Consider the following 19,230-nt stretch of genomic DNA (forward strand, 5'->3'; position numbering starts at 1 on the left):
GAGCCCTATTGTTAAAGAGCATGTAAAGGCAAAAAAATAAAATTAAATTTTTACTTTCTTTAATGAAAAAGAAACCTGTCCCCAATATATTTTAATTAAAAAATGTGTTCCATTTTTATAAGAAACCTTACTGTATGCAGTGAAATTCTCCCTTCATTTACTGCTGTGGATAGGAATTGTCAGACGGTCCCTAACTGCTCTGCAGGGAAACAATCATACTTATGAACAGCAGGGGGAGCCCCGCCTTACTTCCCAGCCATGCAGAACTCAAGGAGCTTTGTTTATGACGATCGCTAAGCAGCCCAGATCACACTGAGCATGTGCACAGTCTTGGTCTTGCAGAGATGTTTAACAAAGTTACAAGATGGTGACCCCCTGTAGCCAACTTTGAAAGCATAAATCATTTGTTTGATTAGGCTTGTGGTGCAGCAAGTTCATGTTTATATTTAGTATACAAAATACAGCATTTCTAGCTTTATTCTATTTTAGACTTTACATGCCCTTTAAGCCCCTCTTACTGCAGGCGATTTTCCCTAGACAAGCAGAGTATTTGGGATATAAATAGAATATATCCAAACACACCGTTTAGTTTTCAGAACAGATTTACAGTTGACAGTTATTGCAAAGGCACATTCCTGAAAGAAGCTTAACAAATTCTCTTATAAATTTCTTTAAACCTTGAAGGAGAAACATCACTCCTTTAGACGCCTAATTCTTTTATAAAGAATTCTAGGTTTCTTTCCAGGAAAGGAGTCAGTTATCTTATCTTGCATTAGTATATAGCAGTTACAGTTAATACACCTACTACTTTACTACTAGTGATGGGCGAATTTATTGTGAAAATTCACCCGTGTCGAAAAAACTGTGTCGCCGGTGACGGTTCCGACACCAACGTTTTTTTGACGCCAAAGCTTTTTCGGCGACAATTTAGACGCTGGTCCAATTTTGACGCTGTCGAAACGGGAGAAATTCTAGAGGACGGTGGTGATCTCCAACTTCACTTTTTGATAAATATACCCCCCAGATTGCAGTGAACCCCAAAGCATGCAAAGACTCAAATTCTAACTTTGAATTTGGGATGCACTGAATCAAGGATTTGGTTCGGGATTTGGCCGAATCCTTCTATCTGGCCGAACCGAATATGCAAATTAGGGGCGTGGAGAGAAATTGCTTGACTTTTTGTCACAAAACAAGGAAGTAAAAAACGTTTCCCCCTTCCCACGCCTAATTTGCAGATGCAAATTAGGATTCGGATCAGTATTCGCCAAATCTTTCGCAAAGGATTCGGCCATTCAAAGCAGTGTAATTTGTAGAAGCCAAACAAAAGGAAAGCTGTAGGGTCTGCAGCTGTTTTATTTACAAGTTTACATTGAACAATGAAAGAAACACGGACATTCAAGCCTGGTTAAGTAAGAGTAAATGTAACAATATGCATCCTCTGTATGATTACAATATTAGAAACCAACAAAAATTAATGCCAGGAAAAGTCTTGGCCATAATATTAGGAAATAGGATATACAAATTGAAGATGTTTGTGATTGAGACAATTTAAAGATGGCAGTGAAATCATCTGCACTAGTCAGATTATGACTGAAGAAAAACCATTAAAAAAAAAAAAACAAAAAAAAAAAGGCTGTGACCATCCATTCCTTACCATTGTTAAACGTTTGCATGCCAGAGGAGGAGGCAAGTACAGGTACTGACTCCTCTGGCATGAAAATAGTTAACAAAAAAGAAAAAAAAACATTTTGAAGTAGAACAGGCAGTTTGCTTATTCAAGTAGAATAAATTCCCAGTGTCCGCTTCTAGTGTAGTGGAATTACATTACAGAACAGGACGACTTCCCTTGTGTAGAGCCGCCATCAATTTTTTCTGCCTCCAATATTATCCTTTTAAAAACATCAACTGCAGTCTGTAGGGAAGTGCAGAACAGATTTGTTAGTGCAGAGAAAATACAAATACAGAGCAATTGTGTGATTTTTTGCTAACTTTACTTTTTACAATCAGAGTGACTTGGAGAAACTATTTTGTATTATGGAAAATTAAGTTTGACAAATTAATAGGCTGCAAAAGCCACAGGCTCAGTCTGCTATTGAGGCACAGGCATTAACTGCCACAGACCTGTGGTGTAAGTGTTGGACCCGCCACCTGGAATCTGGTTATCCAGAAAGCTTCAAATTACGGAAAGGCCGTCTCTCATAGACTCCATTTTATCCAAATAATTAAAATTTTTAAAAATGATTTCCTTTTTCTGTGTAATAATAAAACAGAAACTTGTCCTTGATCCTAACTCAGATATAATTAATACTTATTGGAAACAAAACCAGCCTATTGGGTTTATTTAATGTCGAAATTATATATTTTAGTAGACAAAAAAAAAAAAAAGAAAGAAAGAAAGAAAGAAAGAAAGATCAGTTATCTGGAAAACTCCAACGCATTTCGATCTACAGGGAATCCTGATGATGATTCTCTGTGGATTGAAACTAGGGATGCACCGAATCGACTATTTTGGATTTGGCCGAACCCCTGAATCCTTTGCGAAAAATTCAGCCGAATTCCGATCCGAATCCTAATATATGTAAATTAGGGATGAGGAAAACATTTTTTTTTTTTTACTTCCTTGTTTTATGACACACAAGTCACACAATTTCCCTCCCTGCCCCTAATTTACATATGCAAATTAAGATTCAGATTCGTTTGGGCCAGGCAGGAGGATTTGGCTGAATCCTGAATTCGGTGCATCCCTAATCGAAACGAGTTGATACACTATGTAAGAATAAAAAGCTACTAAAGGACATTTGTATCCAGCTGCTGCGAGTGCTTTCTTGGTTTGGAATATAAAAAATAAAAAAATAACCAGAAAAATATACATATATACACACACATATATAATTTCTCATGAGCAGCCGCACTCTGATCCGGATCGGTTAGTACGATGGTGGGTGCTGGATCAAAATTGTACGTATAGATTTTCACATAGAACCGCGCTCCAAATTAATCTGAGTGTCCAACATTTCAGCCCACTTTAGGGCCTTTATCAAGGACCTTGATAAAGGCCCTAAGGTGGGCCGAAACGTTTGACACACAGATTCATTTGGAGTGCGGTTCTATGTGAAAATCTATATAATTTTATATATGTCAATTTTGCTTTTTGAGTTACCCCCTAACCACCCAATAACAAGACCTGACTTTTTTGCCTACTGCCCTGTTAGTAAACGTTTTCTGGCTTTGCCGATCCTGTGACTGCTAACGGTAGCTGCTTTGCAGACCAATGCCTTTCCTTTATTTCTTTTGAAGTGAAAATATCAAATAGGGAGGGCGGGGGCCACAACCTAGAGAATATTTATCTTACAAAGAGAAGCAGCAAGACCCAAAAGTTAGATGCGGGTTTGCCCTAGGGACCGATAGATCCTTTAAGAAACATTCGTAAACTTCTGTATCTGGTTTTTGCAGCTTGTTTTTACTTATTTTCTACGTTAGATTAACCTCAAAACACCTGGGCAAGTCTTGGATTGTGGTCACATAACTGCCATTTTTCATCTTGGACTGTAAGCTCTCCAGGACAGGTACCTCTCCCTTCTCTTTAACATATAAATGTAATCTGTTACGGATATAGATTTATATTATCGTGCATATACATTTGTATTTATTACAAAGCCCATTTGTAATATTATTCTATTGAAAATTTTACAGTGCTGCATACAGAGTAGAAATAAAGATGTACATATATTAGAGTTGAACGCACGAGACTAATGAATCTAGCGAATCAAAATGCAAAAGCTACAGATTTAGTCCCGTCTCCCCATGATTAAATAACACATCTGTGGTTTTTGTATGTCACATAACAGTATTTTGCCAGCACTAGGACAATACCAAAAGGTTATCCCATTTTATGGCTGTACCCAAATGTTTACCTGATTTTCTTTAGCAGTGGATTCCAAAAAAGCAGCATTCCAAGACTCAGCCAACGCCTTTCCTTCTTCATAGCTTATCACCCTACATTAAATATATAAAATAGGTATATCAGGTATATAACTATCACAAAACAAACCTGAATAATATATGGGATCCATTTTCCAGAAACCTGTTTCCCAGAAAGCACGGAATTACTGGATGGCCGCCTACCATTGGCTCCATTTTATTCAGATAAATGTTTATAATAATAATTTTAAATTATTCCCTTTCTCTCTGTAATAAAACAGTACCTTGTCCTTTATCCCAACAGATATATAATTACTCCTTATACGGGGCAAAACAATTCTACCGAGTTCATTTAATATTTAAAGGATTTTTTTATAACTAGATTGAAGGTATGGAGATCCCCCCTTTATCTGAAAAATATATGTCCCATATGTGTGTACGCTGTTTTTAACTTTATTTCAAATCTAGCGGACAGGATGGTATAATACAATGCAGGCTAACAGATGTGTTTTAATGAATAATGTATTTCTCACCTTGAAAAAGTATTGAGGCTGATATCTGATCAGAAACTGCAACAGTAACACAAATAATTCTATGGGCAAAACTCAGTACAGGTATGGGACCTGTTATCCAAAATGCTTGGGACCTGGGGCTTTCCGTTATTCGGATCTTCATACCTTAAGTCTACTAGAAAATAGGTATGCGCTGAATCCACTATTGGATTCGGCCAAACCACTGAATCCTTCGCAAAAGATTTGGCCAAATACCGAACCGAATCCTAATTTGTATATGCAAATTAAGGGGGGAAGGAAAAAACTTTTTTTTACTTCCTTTTGTGACAAAAAGTCACGCGATTTCCCTCCCCAGCCCCTAATTTGCCTATGCAAATTAGGATCGGATCAGCCGGGCTGAATCCTGCTGAAAAAGACTGAATCCTCGGTACTGTTTTATTATTACAGAGAAAAAGGAAACAATTTTTAAAAAATTGGATTATTTGAATAAAATGGAGCCTTTGGGAGAGAGCCTTTCCGTAATTTGGAACTCTCTGGATAACTGGTTTCCGAATCAAAGATCCCATACCTGTACCATGTCTTGATAAAATTGGTGCAGTTCTTCTGCACGCACACCTGCGATTTATTTTGTTTTCTAAAGTCATACCAAACATTTTATTCAGCAATATATGGAAGTGTTAAGATCACAACAGACCTTTCCATATGCAAGTCTTTTTTGTTTCCAACCAACATAATGGGTACCCTAAAATATAAAACAAAAAAACAGAAATAAGCGATAAACCAACAAGAGAAGAGGGATTATGCAACTCAAATGGAAAAAAAAAACAACTTACTGAACTTTTCCCACCATATCCAACAACTTCTCATGGATAACTTTAACCACTTCAAAGCTGCAAAGGAAGATAGATAACCAAAAAGTCACAAATGTCCAAGAAGAGGTTCAGACTTAGGTTCAATTCTCACCTTTTAACGCTATTAAAATGATTAAATGATCACAGACATGGGAAAAAAAAAAAAAACACGGCTATATCAATAGAATAGTTAGAATGGCAAATAACTGTTCAACCAGAATCTACACCTAACTGACCCTCAAGGCGAGACTTCTAAGCATATCTAGGAAAGCAAACAGATATTCTCGGAGAAGGGGTGTTCAGCTTTACAACCTGGAAAGAACTGTTGTCAGGCAAAGATATAGCAACGAAAAGGTTTTTCTTGACATTAGAACTAATTCCCCAGACAATGCCTGGCTGGAGTATTAAAGGAACAGTAACATCAAAAAATGAAATTTTTTTAGATAAAAATATAATGCTGTGATGCCCTGAACTGGTAAAACTGGTGTGTTTGCTTCAGAAACACTACTATAGTTTATATAAACAAGCTGCTGTGTAGCCATGGGGGCAGCCATTCAAGCACAGGATACACAGTAGATAACAGGTAAGTACTACTATAGTTTATATAAACAAGCTGCTGTGTAGCCATGGGGGCAGTCATTCAAGCACAGGATACACAGTAGATAAAAGATAAGTACTACTATAGTTTATATAAACAAGCTGCTGTGTAGCCATGGGGACAGCCATTCAAGCACAGGATACACAGTAGATAACAGATAAGTACTACTATAGTTTATATAAACAAGCTGCTGTTGTGTAGCCATGGGGGCAGCCATTCAAGCACAGGATACACAGTAGATAACAGATAAGTACTACTATAGTTTATATAAACAAGCTGCTGTGTAGCCATGGGGGCAGCCATTCAAGTACAGGATACACAGTAGATAACAGATAAGTACTACTATAGTTTATATAAACAAGCTGCTGTGTAGCCATGGGGGCAGTCATTCAAGCACAGGATACACAGTAGATAACATAAGTACTACTATAGTTTATATAAACAAGCTGCAGGCACAATATTCCCTTTGGGCCTCTGTGATGTACACTGCGATAACTCTGGCAGGCCCAGGGCAGACACATCTGATACTCAGGTAGTTACACCACTGTAAGGGGCAGATTTATCAAGGGTCGAATTCAAAATTCAAATTTGAATTTTCAAGTTTTTTTTATGGTCAAAACGGTCAAATTCAAATAGGGTATTAAAATTTGATTCGAGTTTTTGGGTTGATTCGATTTACCCGACTTTGAAAAATTCTATTTTATTGATAAATTTAGATTGGTCGAATTTCTGGTTCATGGGAGTTTATGGGATTTTAAAAAACACTCAACCTCTGATAAATGTGCCTCCCAGTGTGTCACAGTGCTCCCAGCCAGAGGTTTTATACCTTTACCATTTATGTTAAGCAGTAAGTGAAGCAGGTAGTTTGCATAGCAGTCTTACCTTTTAATTGATGTGACTGCATATACAAGAATATATCCATTAATATCTATGGAGTACGTTTGGGGAATTATGGAAAACTCATCCTGAAAGGAAGCAAATAGAATGAGATTAATAGGATGGATTTAGAAACAAACAAGACAATGCAATAAACAAGATGACTGACAACAACTGCATAAATATGGCATTTCATTTAACACACAATCCATTCTTTAGAAACGTTTAGTTACATGATTCCAATGTATGCATTGCAAATATTTTAGTACTCAGTGGCTTAACTAGAGTGCCGGGCCCCCTGCAAAAATACCTTCAGAGGGGCCGGCACACTCCGATCCCCATCCTCCCGCACGACTCCACCTACGGCCCACCCAACCACACCCATGGGCTGCCCGACCCCACCCACCCGACCAGACCCACGGGCTGCCCGACCCCACCCCCCTTCCTCGTTGGTAAGAGAGCAACTGGCGATGGAGGTGGTTCTCTAATTAGCTATAGTGGAAGCAGACCGTAAAAACAAAAAACACAGAGACCGATCCAGCTCATTGTTTCAATCCACAGCTCCCTATTAGGGATGCACCGAATCCACTATTTTGGATTCAGCCGAACCCATCGCAAAAGATTAGGCAGAATACTGAACCAAATCCAAATACGGGGTGGGAAGGGGAAAACACTATTTACTTACTTGTTTTGAGAGAAAAAGTCACTGAATTTCCCTTCCTGACCCTAATTTGCATATGCAAATTAGGATTCGGCTTGGCCGGGCAGAAGGATTCAGCTGAATCCAAATCCTGCTGAAGATGGGCGAATCCTGAATTCGGTGCATCCCTACTGCCTATAGCTGCGTGCTCAGTACTCAGTGTCTCCACATCCCAATATCGGCAACTGGACGGCACTTTATTTATTACAGCAGGCTGCTGATAGGATACAACTGTATCAAAAGTGCCATCCAGTTGCCTATATTGGGATAGAGGAAGCAGACAACACATTCCGGGGGCCCCCTGCGACTGTGGGGTCGGCTTCCGCTATAGTTACACTACTGTTAGCCCTGCCTTCCCTTTCAAGGCAACATGATTAAGACTCACTTACTTGTCCAGCGGTATCCACCAACTGAAGCTGATATTCTTGTCCATTCACAGAAATTTCTTTAGTAAAAGCTTAAAAAAAACACAAAACAAAACCGTCAGCATTTGTAATTCAACATCTCATGTAGCAAATAAACCCCCACTCAATTCACATGAACTCAAAACAAAAGGCAAAATGCGGTCGTGAATCATTTTTTCCGGCTCGTCTTTAGTGGTAAATCAAGTTCTCTCTGCCGACAAAAACAAAAAAAAAACATGTGACACTGAACTTCAAGTTTCTATGAAGTCAGAAAGTTACACAAAAACATGTGCACTAGTTTGTCATACAATTTTTGGGAATGTATTTAAGTTAAACAACAAAACATGACTGGGTGGTACTTTGTTCAAACATAAGTGAACATTTAGCAGTTTTCTCTAATAAGTTTACAACTAGAGGGCACTACGTGTCTGGGGCTGAAGTTACTTCAGAGTAAATATGGCTGCTCCCACCAATATTAATACATGTGCACACAAAAAAAAATAACATTATTAAAATTTACAACAAACGTATGAAAAGCATTATAAACTATTAAGATAATGAATGGGAGGAGACAGGTTCTTTGAAGTTGGAATTGCCTTTAAGTATTTTTGCTAAATATTTAAAGGAGAACTAAACCCCTAAAAATGAATGTTCCTAAAAATGCCACAGATTACATACTGAACTTATTGCACAAGGCTAAAGTTTGAGCTTGTCAATAGCAGCAATGATCCAGGACTTCAAACTTGTCACAGGGGGTCACCATCTTGGAAAGTGTCTGTGACACTCACATGCTCAGTGGGCTCTGATTGGCTGTTGAGAAGCTAAGCTTAGGGCTCGTCACTAATTATCCAGCAGAAAATGAGCTTCCCTGGCTGTAATATAAGCTGATGCTACAGGTTTGCTGATTATTAAATTCTGATGCTAATTGCACTGGTTTCTGTGCTGTCATGTAGTAATTATGTGTATTAATTACTAATCAGCCTTATATTGTGACATTTCTATTCTATGTGTACTGTATATTGTGAGTGGGTCCCTAAGCTCAGCAAGTGACAGCAGCACAGAGCATGTGCAGTGAATCCGCAGAAAAGAAGATGGGGAGCTACTGGGGCATCTTTGGAAACACAAGTATGTACAAGCATCGTTCAGTCACTTTATGTTCTTGTGTTGGTAAAATATACTCTGCACAAGTTATTTGTATGTTTGTGTATCTTACTTCAAGCAGCAATGGTTGTTAATGGAATGTGCAAAGCTCCCTCCACTGACCAAATTGTCAAGAATGGTGCAGAATGTTTCCTCAGCTTTTTCACAATTGCTCAGGCCCAGAAGTAGCCATGTTTTAATCTGAACCACACCCCCTTTTTAAAGACAAATTATAACCATTAGTAACATGCCCTACATATGGCATCATAACTGCAAACAGGACCCAAGAATACACGGGGAGAGAGCACAATATACTGGAATTGGACACATCTCATTTAATGTACTTACTATTTTCTATGGTTGGGTCATAGGAGTCAACGAATTGGCCTTCAACAAACTGAATGGTCAATGAAGATTTTCCTAAAAGAGAAGAAATATGTATTTTGCATTGTTCATTACCTTAAAGTGGACCTGTCACCCAGACACAAAAATCTGTACAATAAAAGTCCTTTTCAAATTAAACATGAAATCAAATTTCTATTTTTTATTAAAGCATTCATAGCTGTTGTAAGCTCATTTAAAAATCTCAGCTGTCAATCAAGTATTGTCTGCCCCTCCTCTATGCCATGGGCATAGAGGCGGGGCAGACAATTACTTTTACTTTCCATTCAGCACTTTCTTGATGTCACTGCTCTCCCCATATTCCCCCGTTCTCTTCACCATTTAATTGTGTAACCAGGACATGGGGATGGACATCAGGTCCCCCATTCTGGTGCACAAACAAGATTCTGAGATGATGATACAAGGCTTTCCTTAAAAACAGTGTCCACAAAATGGCTGCTGCCTGTTTTCTATAATCATGAATTCCCAGACTGATGGAAACAAGATTCAAATAATTTATACTGTGTAATTAAAGTTTATTTAATGTGATAAAATATTATTTGGAATAATTTTTTTGGGTGACAGGTCCCCTTTAAAGGGATTCAGTCAAGATTTTTATGATGTAGTTTTTCTTTCTAAATGACACTGTTTACACTGCAAATAACTAACTCTACAATATACAATTTAATTCCTGAACCAGCAAGTGTATTTGTTTAGTTGTAATATTGGTGTGTAGGTGCATCTCAGGTCATTTTGCCTGGTCATGTGCTTTCAGAAAGAGCCAGCACTTTAGGATGGAACTGCTTTCTGGCAGGCTGTTGTTTCTCCTACTCAATGTAACTGAATGTGTCTCAGTGGGACCTGGATTTTACTATTGAGTGCTGTTTTTAGATCTACCAGGGAGCTGTTATCTGGTTACCTTCCCATTGTTCTGTTGTTAGGCTGCTGGGGGGAAGAGAAGGGGTTGATATCACTCCCAACTTGCAGTACAGCATTAAAGAGTGAATAAAGTTTATCAGAGCACATGACTGGGGGCAGCTGGGAAACTGCCAATATGTCTAGCCCCATGTTTCAAAATAAATATTAAAAAATCTGCTTGCTCTTTTGAGAAACTGATTTCAGCGCAGAATTCTGCTGGAGCAGCACTATTAATTGATGAGTTAAAAAAAAAAAACTGTTAAAGCTCTTTCGAATTACTGATATGCGCAAAACCTAAATGTAATAACAAACATGCTAATTGTCATGATTTGCACTCGTTCCCCTGGCGTATCTTGGGCAGTTTTCAGAGGCCAGTCAATGTGGAAACCTTAGAAGTGTTAATTGAATCTGCTAGTTGCCTAATACATATGGTAAATTCAGCCCTTGCAGTGTAATGTTACTGTAAGTAATAGCTAATCATTTGAATGTAAAATTAGGGCAGATACGCTGCAATTCTTGGAGATAGTCGCCCAGCGACAAATCTCCTCTTCTTCAGGGTGACTAATCTCCCCAAGCTGCCGGCTAGATTGAAAATCACCGGCAGGATGGAACTCGGAGCGCTTTGTTTTCCAAAGTCGCCAGGCAACGAAACAGAAAACGAAGCGTTTGAGTGCAAGCAGGGGATGCAGTTTGGGGAGATTCGTCGCCCCGAAGAAGAGAAGATTTGCCACCAGGGCGACTAATCTCCCCGAATTGCAGCGCGCGTCTCTGCCCTAAGGTATTCAAATGATTAAAAGCAAGTTTAAAGGACAAGGAAAGCCAATTTGTTGGGGGGGGGGGGGACAGGACGTGAGGAATTTGTTTACATAAAATCTTACGGATTTAATTAATGTTAGTACTTTAATCCTCACAGACTAAAATGAAGCCAATACTTGTATAAAGCCTAGTGTAGAAGTATGGACAATGCATGCCAAACAAGCTTATACATTCAGACCTGGCCACACCCATGACAACATAATTATATAGCATTAAAGCATTCCATCTCAAAAACAGCTTTTTAAATACCAGTGCCAAAAAAAAAAAAAAAAAAAAAAAAAAAAAAAAAATCCAGCACCACTGCACATACCCTCATGGTAGTTGGATAAATAGCTATATGGATTGCTTTCCTGTAAAGAGCATATTACAAAATACAATGTGCCACTGAAATATACAATATGTCTCTAATTATAAAAGCAATAAAAGTTTTGTTGCTTTATAAAATAGTTTTCTCCAGAATGCCGCTAGTCCTGCCCATCTGCCCAACTTCCTGTTAGCCGGTTTCCTGTAGGACCAGAGAATGCAGGGCTTTGATTGGCTACCCACCTCCTACAGTGCTCCTGGAAAGGCCATAGGACACACCAACCATTAATTTGACAGGGAAAAAGCACCAATAAAAGGGACAATTTTTTAAAATGAATTCTTTTTGAGCCCAGGATCATATCAGTACAGGAAGGGGGATCGGTTATCCAGAAACCCGTTATCCAGAAAGCTCTGAATTACAGAAATGCAGTCTCCCATAGACTCCATTTTATCCAGATAATCCAAATGTATAAAAATGACTTCCCTTTTCTGTGTAATAATAAAACAGTAGCTTGTACTTGATCCCAACTAATATATAACTAATCCTTATTGGAAGAAAAACCAGCCTATTGGCTTTATTTAATGTTTACATGATTTTATAGAAGGCATGAAGATCCAAATAATGGAAAGAACCGTTATCTGGAAAGCCCCAGGTCCCGAGTATTCTGGATAACAGGTCCCATACCTGTAACATGGAGTATTCAGCATTGCCAAGGAAATCAGGGGGTTTGATTTATGGGGAAGGGGAAACCATTTTTTACTTCCGTGTTTTGTGACAAAAAGTCATGCGATTTCCCTCCCCGCCCCTAATTTGCATATGCAAATTAGGATTCAGTTAAGACGGGCAGAAGGATTCGGCCGAATCCAAATCCTGTTGAAAAAGCCCGAATCCTGCCAAAATCGAATCCTAATTTGCATATGCAAGTTAGGGGTGGGGAGGGAAATTGCATAACTGTCACAAAACAAGTAAAAAAATGTTTTCCCCTTCACACCCCTAATTTGCATATGCAAATTTGGATTAAGATTTGGTTCAGTATTCAGTATAATACTATTTAACCAAATAAAGGCATTTTCCTTTACAATAGGTAGTCAGAGAAAAGGAATAAAGTCCAAAATGCTGCTAACAAATGATTAGTATCCCATCATACAGTAAATACATATATTATTCAAGACATTGATGTTTTAAAGTTCTATATACTGCGATTATGCAAAGGTATAGATTCAGGCTCCGAGGTATGCTTTATAGAGATGCTTATTTGTGCATTGCTTTCACATCTTGACCACTTTTGAAATGTAAAAATAGATGTATTGCAGGAATACCTTTAATTTTAATGGGCGATCGAAAATCAGAGAAGAAACAGTAAAAAAGAAATATAAAGGGGAGTAAGAAAGGAAAGAAAAAGTACACTCGTTTTTCAAACGTACAAATTATAAAGACAGCGAAAATGTGGAATGCAGGGCTGTGATTGGCTACCAATCATCTTAGTTGGTTGTTATGGGTTAACCTTTGGTCAATTCCAACTTGGAGGCACTTACTACAGTTATGACATAAAATTTAAGAATTTCTAACTAATGCAGCAGTTCCCATATTCTTTGATGGCATTATGTTCTGTACATTGGGAGCTAAACCAGCCTCAAAATACAGACCAACGGCTTAAAGGACCAGTAATTCATTAGTATCCAATGAAAAAAAAAAAAACGAAGACAAATTAAACTTTGAAATAGCGAAGTCCGTAATAAGAAATAACTTACGGAAACTCCGCTTGCGCTCCTCTTCAGAAAAGGCGACGATCCATTGTGTGGAACTGGATTTCTCCTCCCTGGCTATCTCCTATAAGAAAGGCAGGGAGAAGAAATCGAGCTCTGCACGATGGATCGCCTTTTCTGAAAAGGAGCGCAAGCGGAGTTTCCCTAAGTTATTTCTTAATAAAGACTTAGCGATTTAAAAATTTGTCTTTGTGTTCGTTGAATACTAACGATTATTTTTTTTAAATTTGATGTTACTGGTCCTTTAGGGCTCTTACACACGGCCGTTCCGACCTGCGCTCCCCTGCGTTCTGTTTGTTGGCGTTCAGCCGCAGGGGAGCGCAGGAATAGACGCAAGTAATGATTTGAAATGGGGCTGTACTCACTCAGGCGCGTGTAGGCGCCGAACGCAGGTTCAGACGCAACATGCTGCATTTTTCCTGCGTTCGGCGCCTACACGCGCCTGAGTGAGTACAGCCCCATTTCAAATCATTACTTGCGTCTATTCCTGCGCTCCCCTGCGGCTGAACGCCAACAAACGGAACGCAGGGGAGCGCAGGTCGGAACGGCCGTGTGTAAGAGCCCTTAAGGAGCACTGGATGCTCAAAACACAAAAACAAACAAAAATAAAAAGGGGGGGGGGGTTTGCGTGTGACAAAACATACCAGTAAACGAAAGTGCCACTGATCTGGCCAATTTAGCTACAAATATACAAAAGAGGGGTTTGATCAATGCACAATTTCTGATCCCGTTTCACTTGTAATTTAGTATCAATGCCAGAGAGAAGAGTCCTACGTGGGTCCAGTTTTTGGAACCTGTACCCGACCTGTACCCACAACCCGGACCTGCATTCTTACCCGCTACCTGATCTGACCCGCAAGTAACTTATCCGCAACTCAGACCCGCTGACTGTCAAGAATCAGCAAGTGTCGTCATTGTAAACTGGAAGTGACATCATTGGAAGTAGGCGTGATCAGAAAAAAAAGGAGCAAAACTCGCTATTGAGAAGATCCGCGGCCCGACCCGCTACCTGGAAACCCACAGAACTGCTGACTCGTGTCTAAACCCGCAACCCACCACAGGTTTTTGCGGGTACCTGACCCGCTGCAGGACTCTACCAGAGAGTATACTTTCAACAGTGGTTATGATCCAAAAATACCTGCTTTTGCGTTTTTTTTTTGTGTACCTGCACTCAGGTGTAAGCTATGTCTGTCAATGAAACATTACAGCAGTGCGGAAGACAGTGGCTCCACGTGATTTCCCTCCCTGTCCCTAATTTGCATATGCAAATTAGGGTAAGAATTTGGTTCGGCAGAATTCGACCGAATCCGAATCCTGCTGAAAAAGGCCGAATCCCAAACCGAATCCTGGATTCGGTGCATCCCTGGACCAGAAATAAAGACTTTTTTCAAATTATTTTCTATTTGTGACCATTTCTCTAATATTGAAGTGTAAAGTTTAATTTTTAAACCAGCTCTGGTGGGGGGGGGGCGCCAACTCTTTAAAAGTTCTTAATTGATACATTTAGTGGATACCTTTCTTATCTTTGTCCCTGCTGAGCAGAATCCCTGAATTTCATTACAGGCAGCTGTTAAATTGATACAATAGTTTCTAATATTCCAGAGATGCCGCTGAGAAATGGATCAACTACTTGTTACAATTTGTAACAGTTCAGATGCTCCTGGATCAGGAGTTGCCAGACTGAGATACGAACATTCAACTTTAAACTTACATTTTGGGAAAACTGTAAGAAATAAAAGATGGAAAGCAATTGAAAGTCTATGTTTATGGTGAATAATCTGAAAACAACTGCAATGCAAGCTAAAATGTTTGGGGGGGGGGTGAGTTTGTTTGCTAGAGAAACACATTATATATACATACATACATACAGGGCCGCCATTAGAAGTCACGGAGCCCCGTACAACAAAATTTCCTGGCGCCAGGCCCCGCCCACTCCACATCAGTGTTAAAAGACCACACAGACATCATCGCCAAAAAAGTAACCCCCCCCACACACAAGTTATAAGCGGGCCCTGACTATCAATAGCTTTTTAAAAGTTTAAAAAAAAAATGTAAAAAAAAACAAAAAAAAAAAAAAAAACACATTGGTGCCAGGGCACCCCTTACAAGTAAAAAAAAAAATTGGGGCCCCAAAAAAATATTTTTTTTTTTAAAAAAAAAAACATTAGAGCCAGGCCCCCCCCCTTACAAGTTAAAAAAATTGGGGCCCCATTATTTTTTTTTTTTTTAATTAAACATTGGTGCCAGGGCCCCCCCTTACAAGTTAAAAAAAATTGGGGCCCCAAAAAATATTTAAGAAAAAAAAAAAAATTGGTGGTAGGGGCCTATAGAATATTAAAATATTCCCTGCTGGGCCCCCCTTCATGCCCGGGACACTTGGGGGGGGGGGGGTGTGTGTGTGTTTTTCGTTCTTGAGAAAGGTTCCTGTGCGGAACCAAAATGTCAGCTTAATAAACCTAATGTGTCTCTAGGTGTAACTCAGAATGCAAAAGGCCATTCTCTCAATTGTCGCCTTAAAGGGCTTGGTCACCCCTGAATTAACTGTTAGTTTGATGTAGATGCTGATATTCTGAGACAATTTACAATTGGTTTTTATTATCAGTGGGTTTAGAGTGAATTAGCTTTCTATTCAGCAGCTCTCCAGTTCCAGCAAGTCTGGTTGCTAAGGTCCTTTGAATAAGAGACTGGAATATAAATAGGGGAGACTGAATAGAAAGAAGTAGAAAGTAGCAATAACAATAAATTTGTAGCTTTGTGGAGCATTTGCTTTTTAGATGGGGTCAGTGACCTCCATTTGAAAGTTGGAAAGATTAAGTAAGAACATAGCAAATAACTAAAAACCTATCAAAATAATGAAGACCAATTGAAAAGTTGATTAGAATGGGTCATTCTATAACATACTAAAAATTAACTTAAAGGTGAACCACCTCTTTAACTGGCCTTCCGATTTAGTGCCCCCCCCCTGAAGTTCCCCAGTGGGGCCACAGCTTGGAAAAGACTAATGCAGGGTGTATCATTTAAACAATCTTATCTCCTGTACTTGCACTTTCCCCCAGTCTAACGACTGCCCTGGGGGGGAGGAAAGTGTGTCCCCACGATGGCAGGAAACACAACCTTATTATATATAATACACAAAAGCCATGAATATCCTGTAAATGATATCCTTCTAAGCGGTGAGTTCTGATGTCATCAGTTATAAACGGTGAGTTCTGTCATTTGTCACATGACTCACTGAAATGTGTCTATTATAATAAAGTAGCCCCAGTTGCAAAATATAAGGATATTAGAAGTCACTTCGGAGTTCCATGACCTGTATAAAAACACTCGGCCTTCGGCCTCGTACTTTTATATGGTCATGAAACTCCTCGGTAACTTATAATAATAAATAAAGAATAAAGTACCCCCTATTGTAAAATATAAGGATATTAGAAGTTACAGAGGAGTTTCAGGACCATATAAAAGTACAAGGCCGAGTGTTTTTATACAGGTCATGGAACTCCGAGGTGACTTCTAATAGCCTTATATTTTGCAACTCTGGGTACTTTATTATAATACACACGTTTCAGTGAGTCATGTGACAAATGACATCACAACTCACCGTTTATAACTGATGACATCAGAATTCACCGTTTAGAAGGATATCATTTACTGGATATTCATGTCTTTTGTGTATTATATCCTAATATTTTACAAGAGTTGGTACTTTATTCAATATATATATATATATATATATATATATATATATATATATATATATATATATATATATATATATATAATAGGATCCAACAATGGCCTGTGGGTCTGGATCCCTTAAGTGGAAATGTAATTACAATGAGCAGTATCATTCCGAGCCAATCAGCAGCTTCTATGGTACAAACACTGATCTAGCCTGGGGCAGGGGAACTACAAGTCCCAGAAGGCCGTGCGGCTGGATGCAGAAGAACCTTATACAAGTACAACGTATGATGGGCGCCAGGCTGAAGTGAACATGGCCTGATACCCGGCTAACTAATAGCGTGGGGCATGCTGGGAAATGTAGTTGAAGGTGGAACATCCCCGCACGTGTGACATTGGGAAAGGAAGGAATTAAAGAAAGCAAAGGCCGCAGCCGCATGGACATTCTCCTCGTCACTAGCCAATAGGCCGCCATGCTCAGGACAAACACAGAGAAGACTCAGGCCAGGCTTTGAACTCGCGGGCCACTCAATGTTCAGTGCCCTGTTTCCCACCCTAAATCTGGCAGCAGCCCAAGCCCCTCCTTCCCCAGGGTAAGGCCCGCCCACTCCCCGTCACACTCACCCACGGAGCGGTACCCGAGGATGGCGATTTTACGCGACTTGGGTTGCGGCATCTTTGCTGCCTCCACCGATCCTTCCCTTCAGGAACAAGAGCGCCGCATCCACCGATCAGACCAAACACGCGACGACTACGCACAAATTCCCTCCAACTGTAGCCGAGAGAAGCGTGGTACGTATTACCGTGTCTGCTCCCGCCTCGACTCTAACTGGACCCGCCTAAGTACAACAATTCTCTGGTAAAAATATTCATCCGCGACGCTCCGCTCTCTCCTCCCACTCTGTATTCTCGCTGCGTCATTCCCCGCCTCCCGCCACAGGAGGCAGGACTACGTGTCATACACAAGCGCTGTGATTGGACAGCGCCTAACTTGACGTTCGTGTTTAATTTCTTTTTATCCAATACAAACGTCTGATACAGCTGCGCGTCATAACCGAGCTGTATACTATTGGATAGATTGAATGTCACTCGGACAGCTGAGGGCGGGAAAACGAGATATTATGGGGATTGTTTAATGGAAAGTGTGGAGGTGGTGGGTGGATTAAACAACTCCCAAAGTTTTGGAAATAAAAAGAGGGACAAAAAAAGTTGGTGCGTGCAGTGATTTTTTTGACTACGACTATTTTGTGGCCACACCCCCTAATTACCATGTTCATTTTACAAAATTTGGCAGGTTATTAAAGTTTGAACATATTTCTGTGTTTTTTCAGTTCTTACAGTTTTGCTAATGAAGGTGAATTGCCCTATAAGCTGTGAGTCTAATTTCTCCCAAGGGACCTGTTATTTTATATTGTTACAATTACTTATTTGCTTATCTAGAAATTGTTACTAAAGTATATTATCTGCTGCTGTGGCTGTTCTGGGCTCTCTGCCAAAAGCCAATTAAGTTTCAAACTTTGTTTCTTTTTCTGCCTTCAGTACAGAGAAAAAATGGGCTTTCCAGTACAAACGAGGGACTGCGGGTTGAGCTGTCAAAAGAGGGACTGTCCCTCTGAAAATGGGACAGTTGGGAGGTAAGGATTAAATCGTAGAAACGTTATGTGTGTTTAGGGAGTGTGACTGTGGGATAGCAGGTATAGTAGGGAGAGATGGTGCCTATAGTAACAGTGGAATAATAGTCTCTGGGAAGGGAGTGTGACTGTGGGATAGCAGGTATAGTAGGGAGAGATGGTGTCTATAGTAACAGAGGGATAATAGTCTCTGGGAAGGGAGTGTGACTGTGGGATAGCAGGTATAGTAGGGAGAGATGGTGCCTATAGTAACAGTGGATAATAGTCTCTGGGAAGGGAGTGTGACTGTGGGGATAGCCAGGTATAGTAGGGGAGAGATGGTGCCTATAGTAACAGTGGATAATAGTCTCTGGGAAGGGAGTGTGACTGTGGGATAGCAGAGTATAGTAGGGAGAGATGGTGCTAATAGTAACAGTGGATAATAGTCTCTGGGAAGGGAGTGTGACTGTGGGATAGCAGGTATAGTAGGAGAGATGGTGCCTATAGTAACAAGGGATAATAGTCTCTGGGAAGGGAGTGTGACTGTGGATTAGCAGGTATAGTAGGGAGAGATGGTGCCTATAGTAACAGTGGAAATAGTCTCTGGGAAGGGAGTGTGACTGTGGGATAGCAGGTATTAGTAGGGAGAGATGGTGCCTATAGTAACAGTGGATAATAGTCTCTGGGAAGGGAGTGTGACTGTGGGATAGCAGGTATAGTAGGGGAGAGATGGTGCCTATAGTAACAGTGGATAA

At 39.9% G+C, this 19,230-nt stretch overlaps 1 protein-coding gene across 1 annotated transcript; it reads right to left on the reverse strand.

The window, feature by feature from the left end:
• Window positions 1-1,335: 1,335 nt before the first annotated feature.
• On the reverse strand, window positions 1,336-17,760 carry LOC108719819 (GTP-binding protein Rheb). Its single transcript, XM_018269004.2, has 8 exons — window positions 17,490-17,760; window positions 9,351-9,422; window positions 7,848-7,915; window positions 6,765-6,847; window positions 5,267-5,323; window positions 5,128-5,175; window positions 3,915-3,996; window positions 1,336-1,912 (listed from the first exon to the last, which is right to left on the reverse strand). The coding sequence occupies exons 1-8, from the start codon at window positions 17,539-17,541 to the stop codon at window positions 1,820-1,822; spliced, it is 555 nt and encodes a 184-aa protein (XP_018124493.1). The 5' UTR covers window positions 17,542-17,760; the 3' UTR covers window positions 1,336-1,819.
• Between the last annotated feature and the right edge of the window lie 1,470 nt (window positions 17,761-19,230).

The sequence above is a fragment of the Xenopus laevis genome, chromosome 6S (genome assembly GCF_017654675.1).
Source record: "Xenopus laevis strain J_2021 chromosome 6S, Xenopus_laevis_v10.1, whole genome shotgun sequence".
Classification (NCBI taxonomy): Eukaryota; Metazoa; Chordata; class Amphibia; order Anura; family Pipidae; genus Xenopus; species Xenopus laevis.

Excerpts from the sequence above, each read along its gene's own strand:
- LOC108719819 (XM_018269004.2), bottom strand. The coding sequence starts at position 17,541 with ATGCCGCAACCCAAGTCGCGTAAAATCGCCATCCTCGGGTACCGCTCC. Across the intron at positions 7,916-9,350 it reads TGACCCAACCATAGAAAATA|CTTTTACTAAAGAAATTTCT; the intron begins GTAAGTACATTA and ends GTTTTTTTTAAG. Across the intron at positions 1,913-3,914 it reads CCACTGCTAAAGAAAATCAG|ACTGCAGTTGATGTTTTTAA; the intron begins GTAAACATTTGG and ends ACTTCCCTACAG.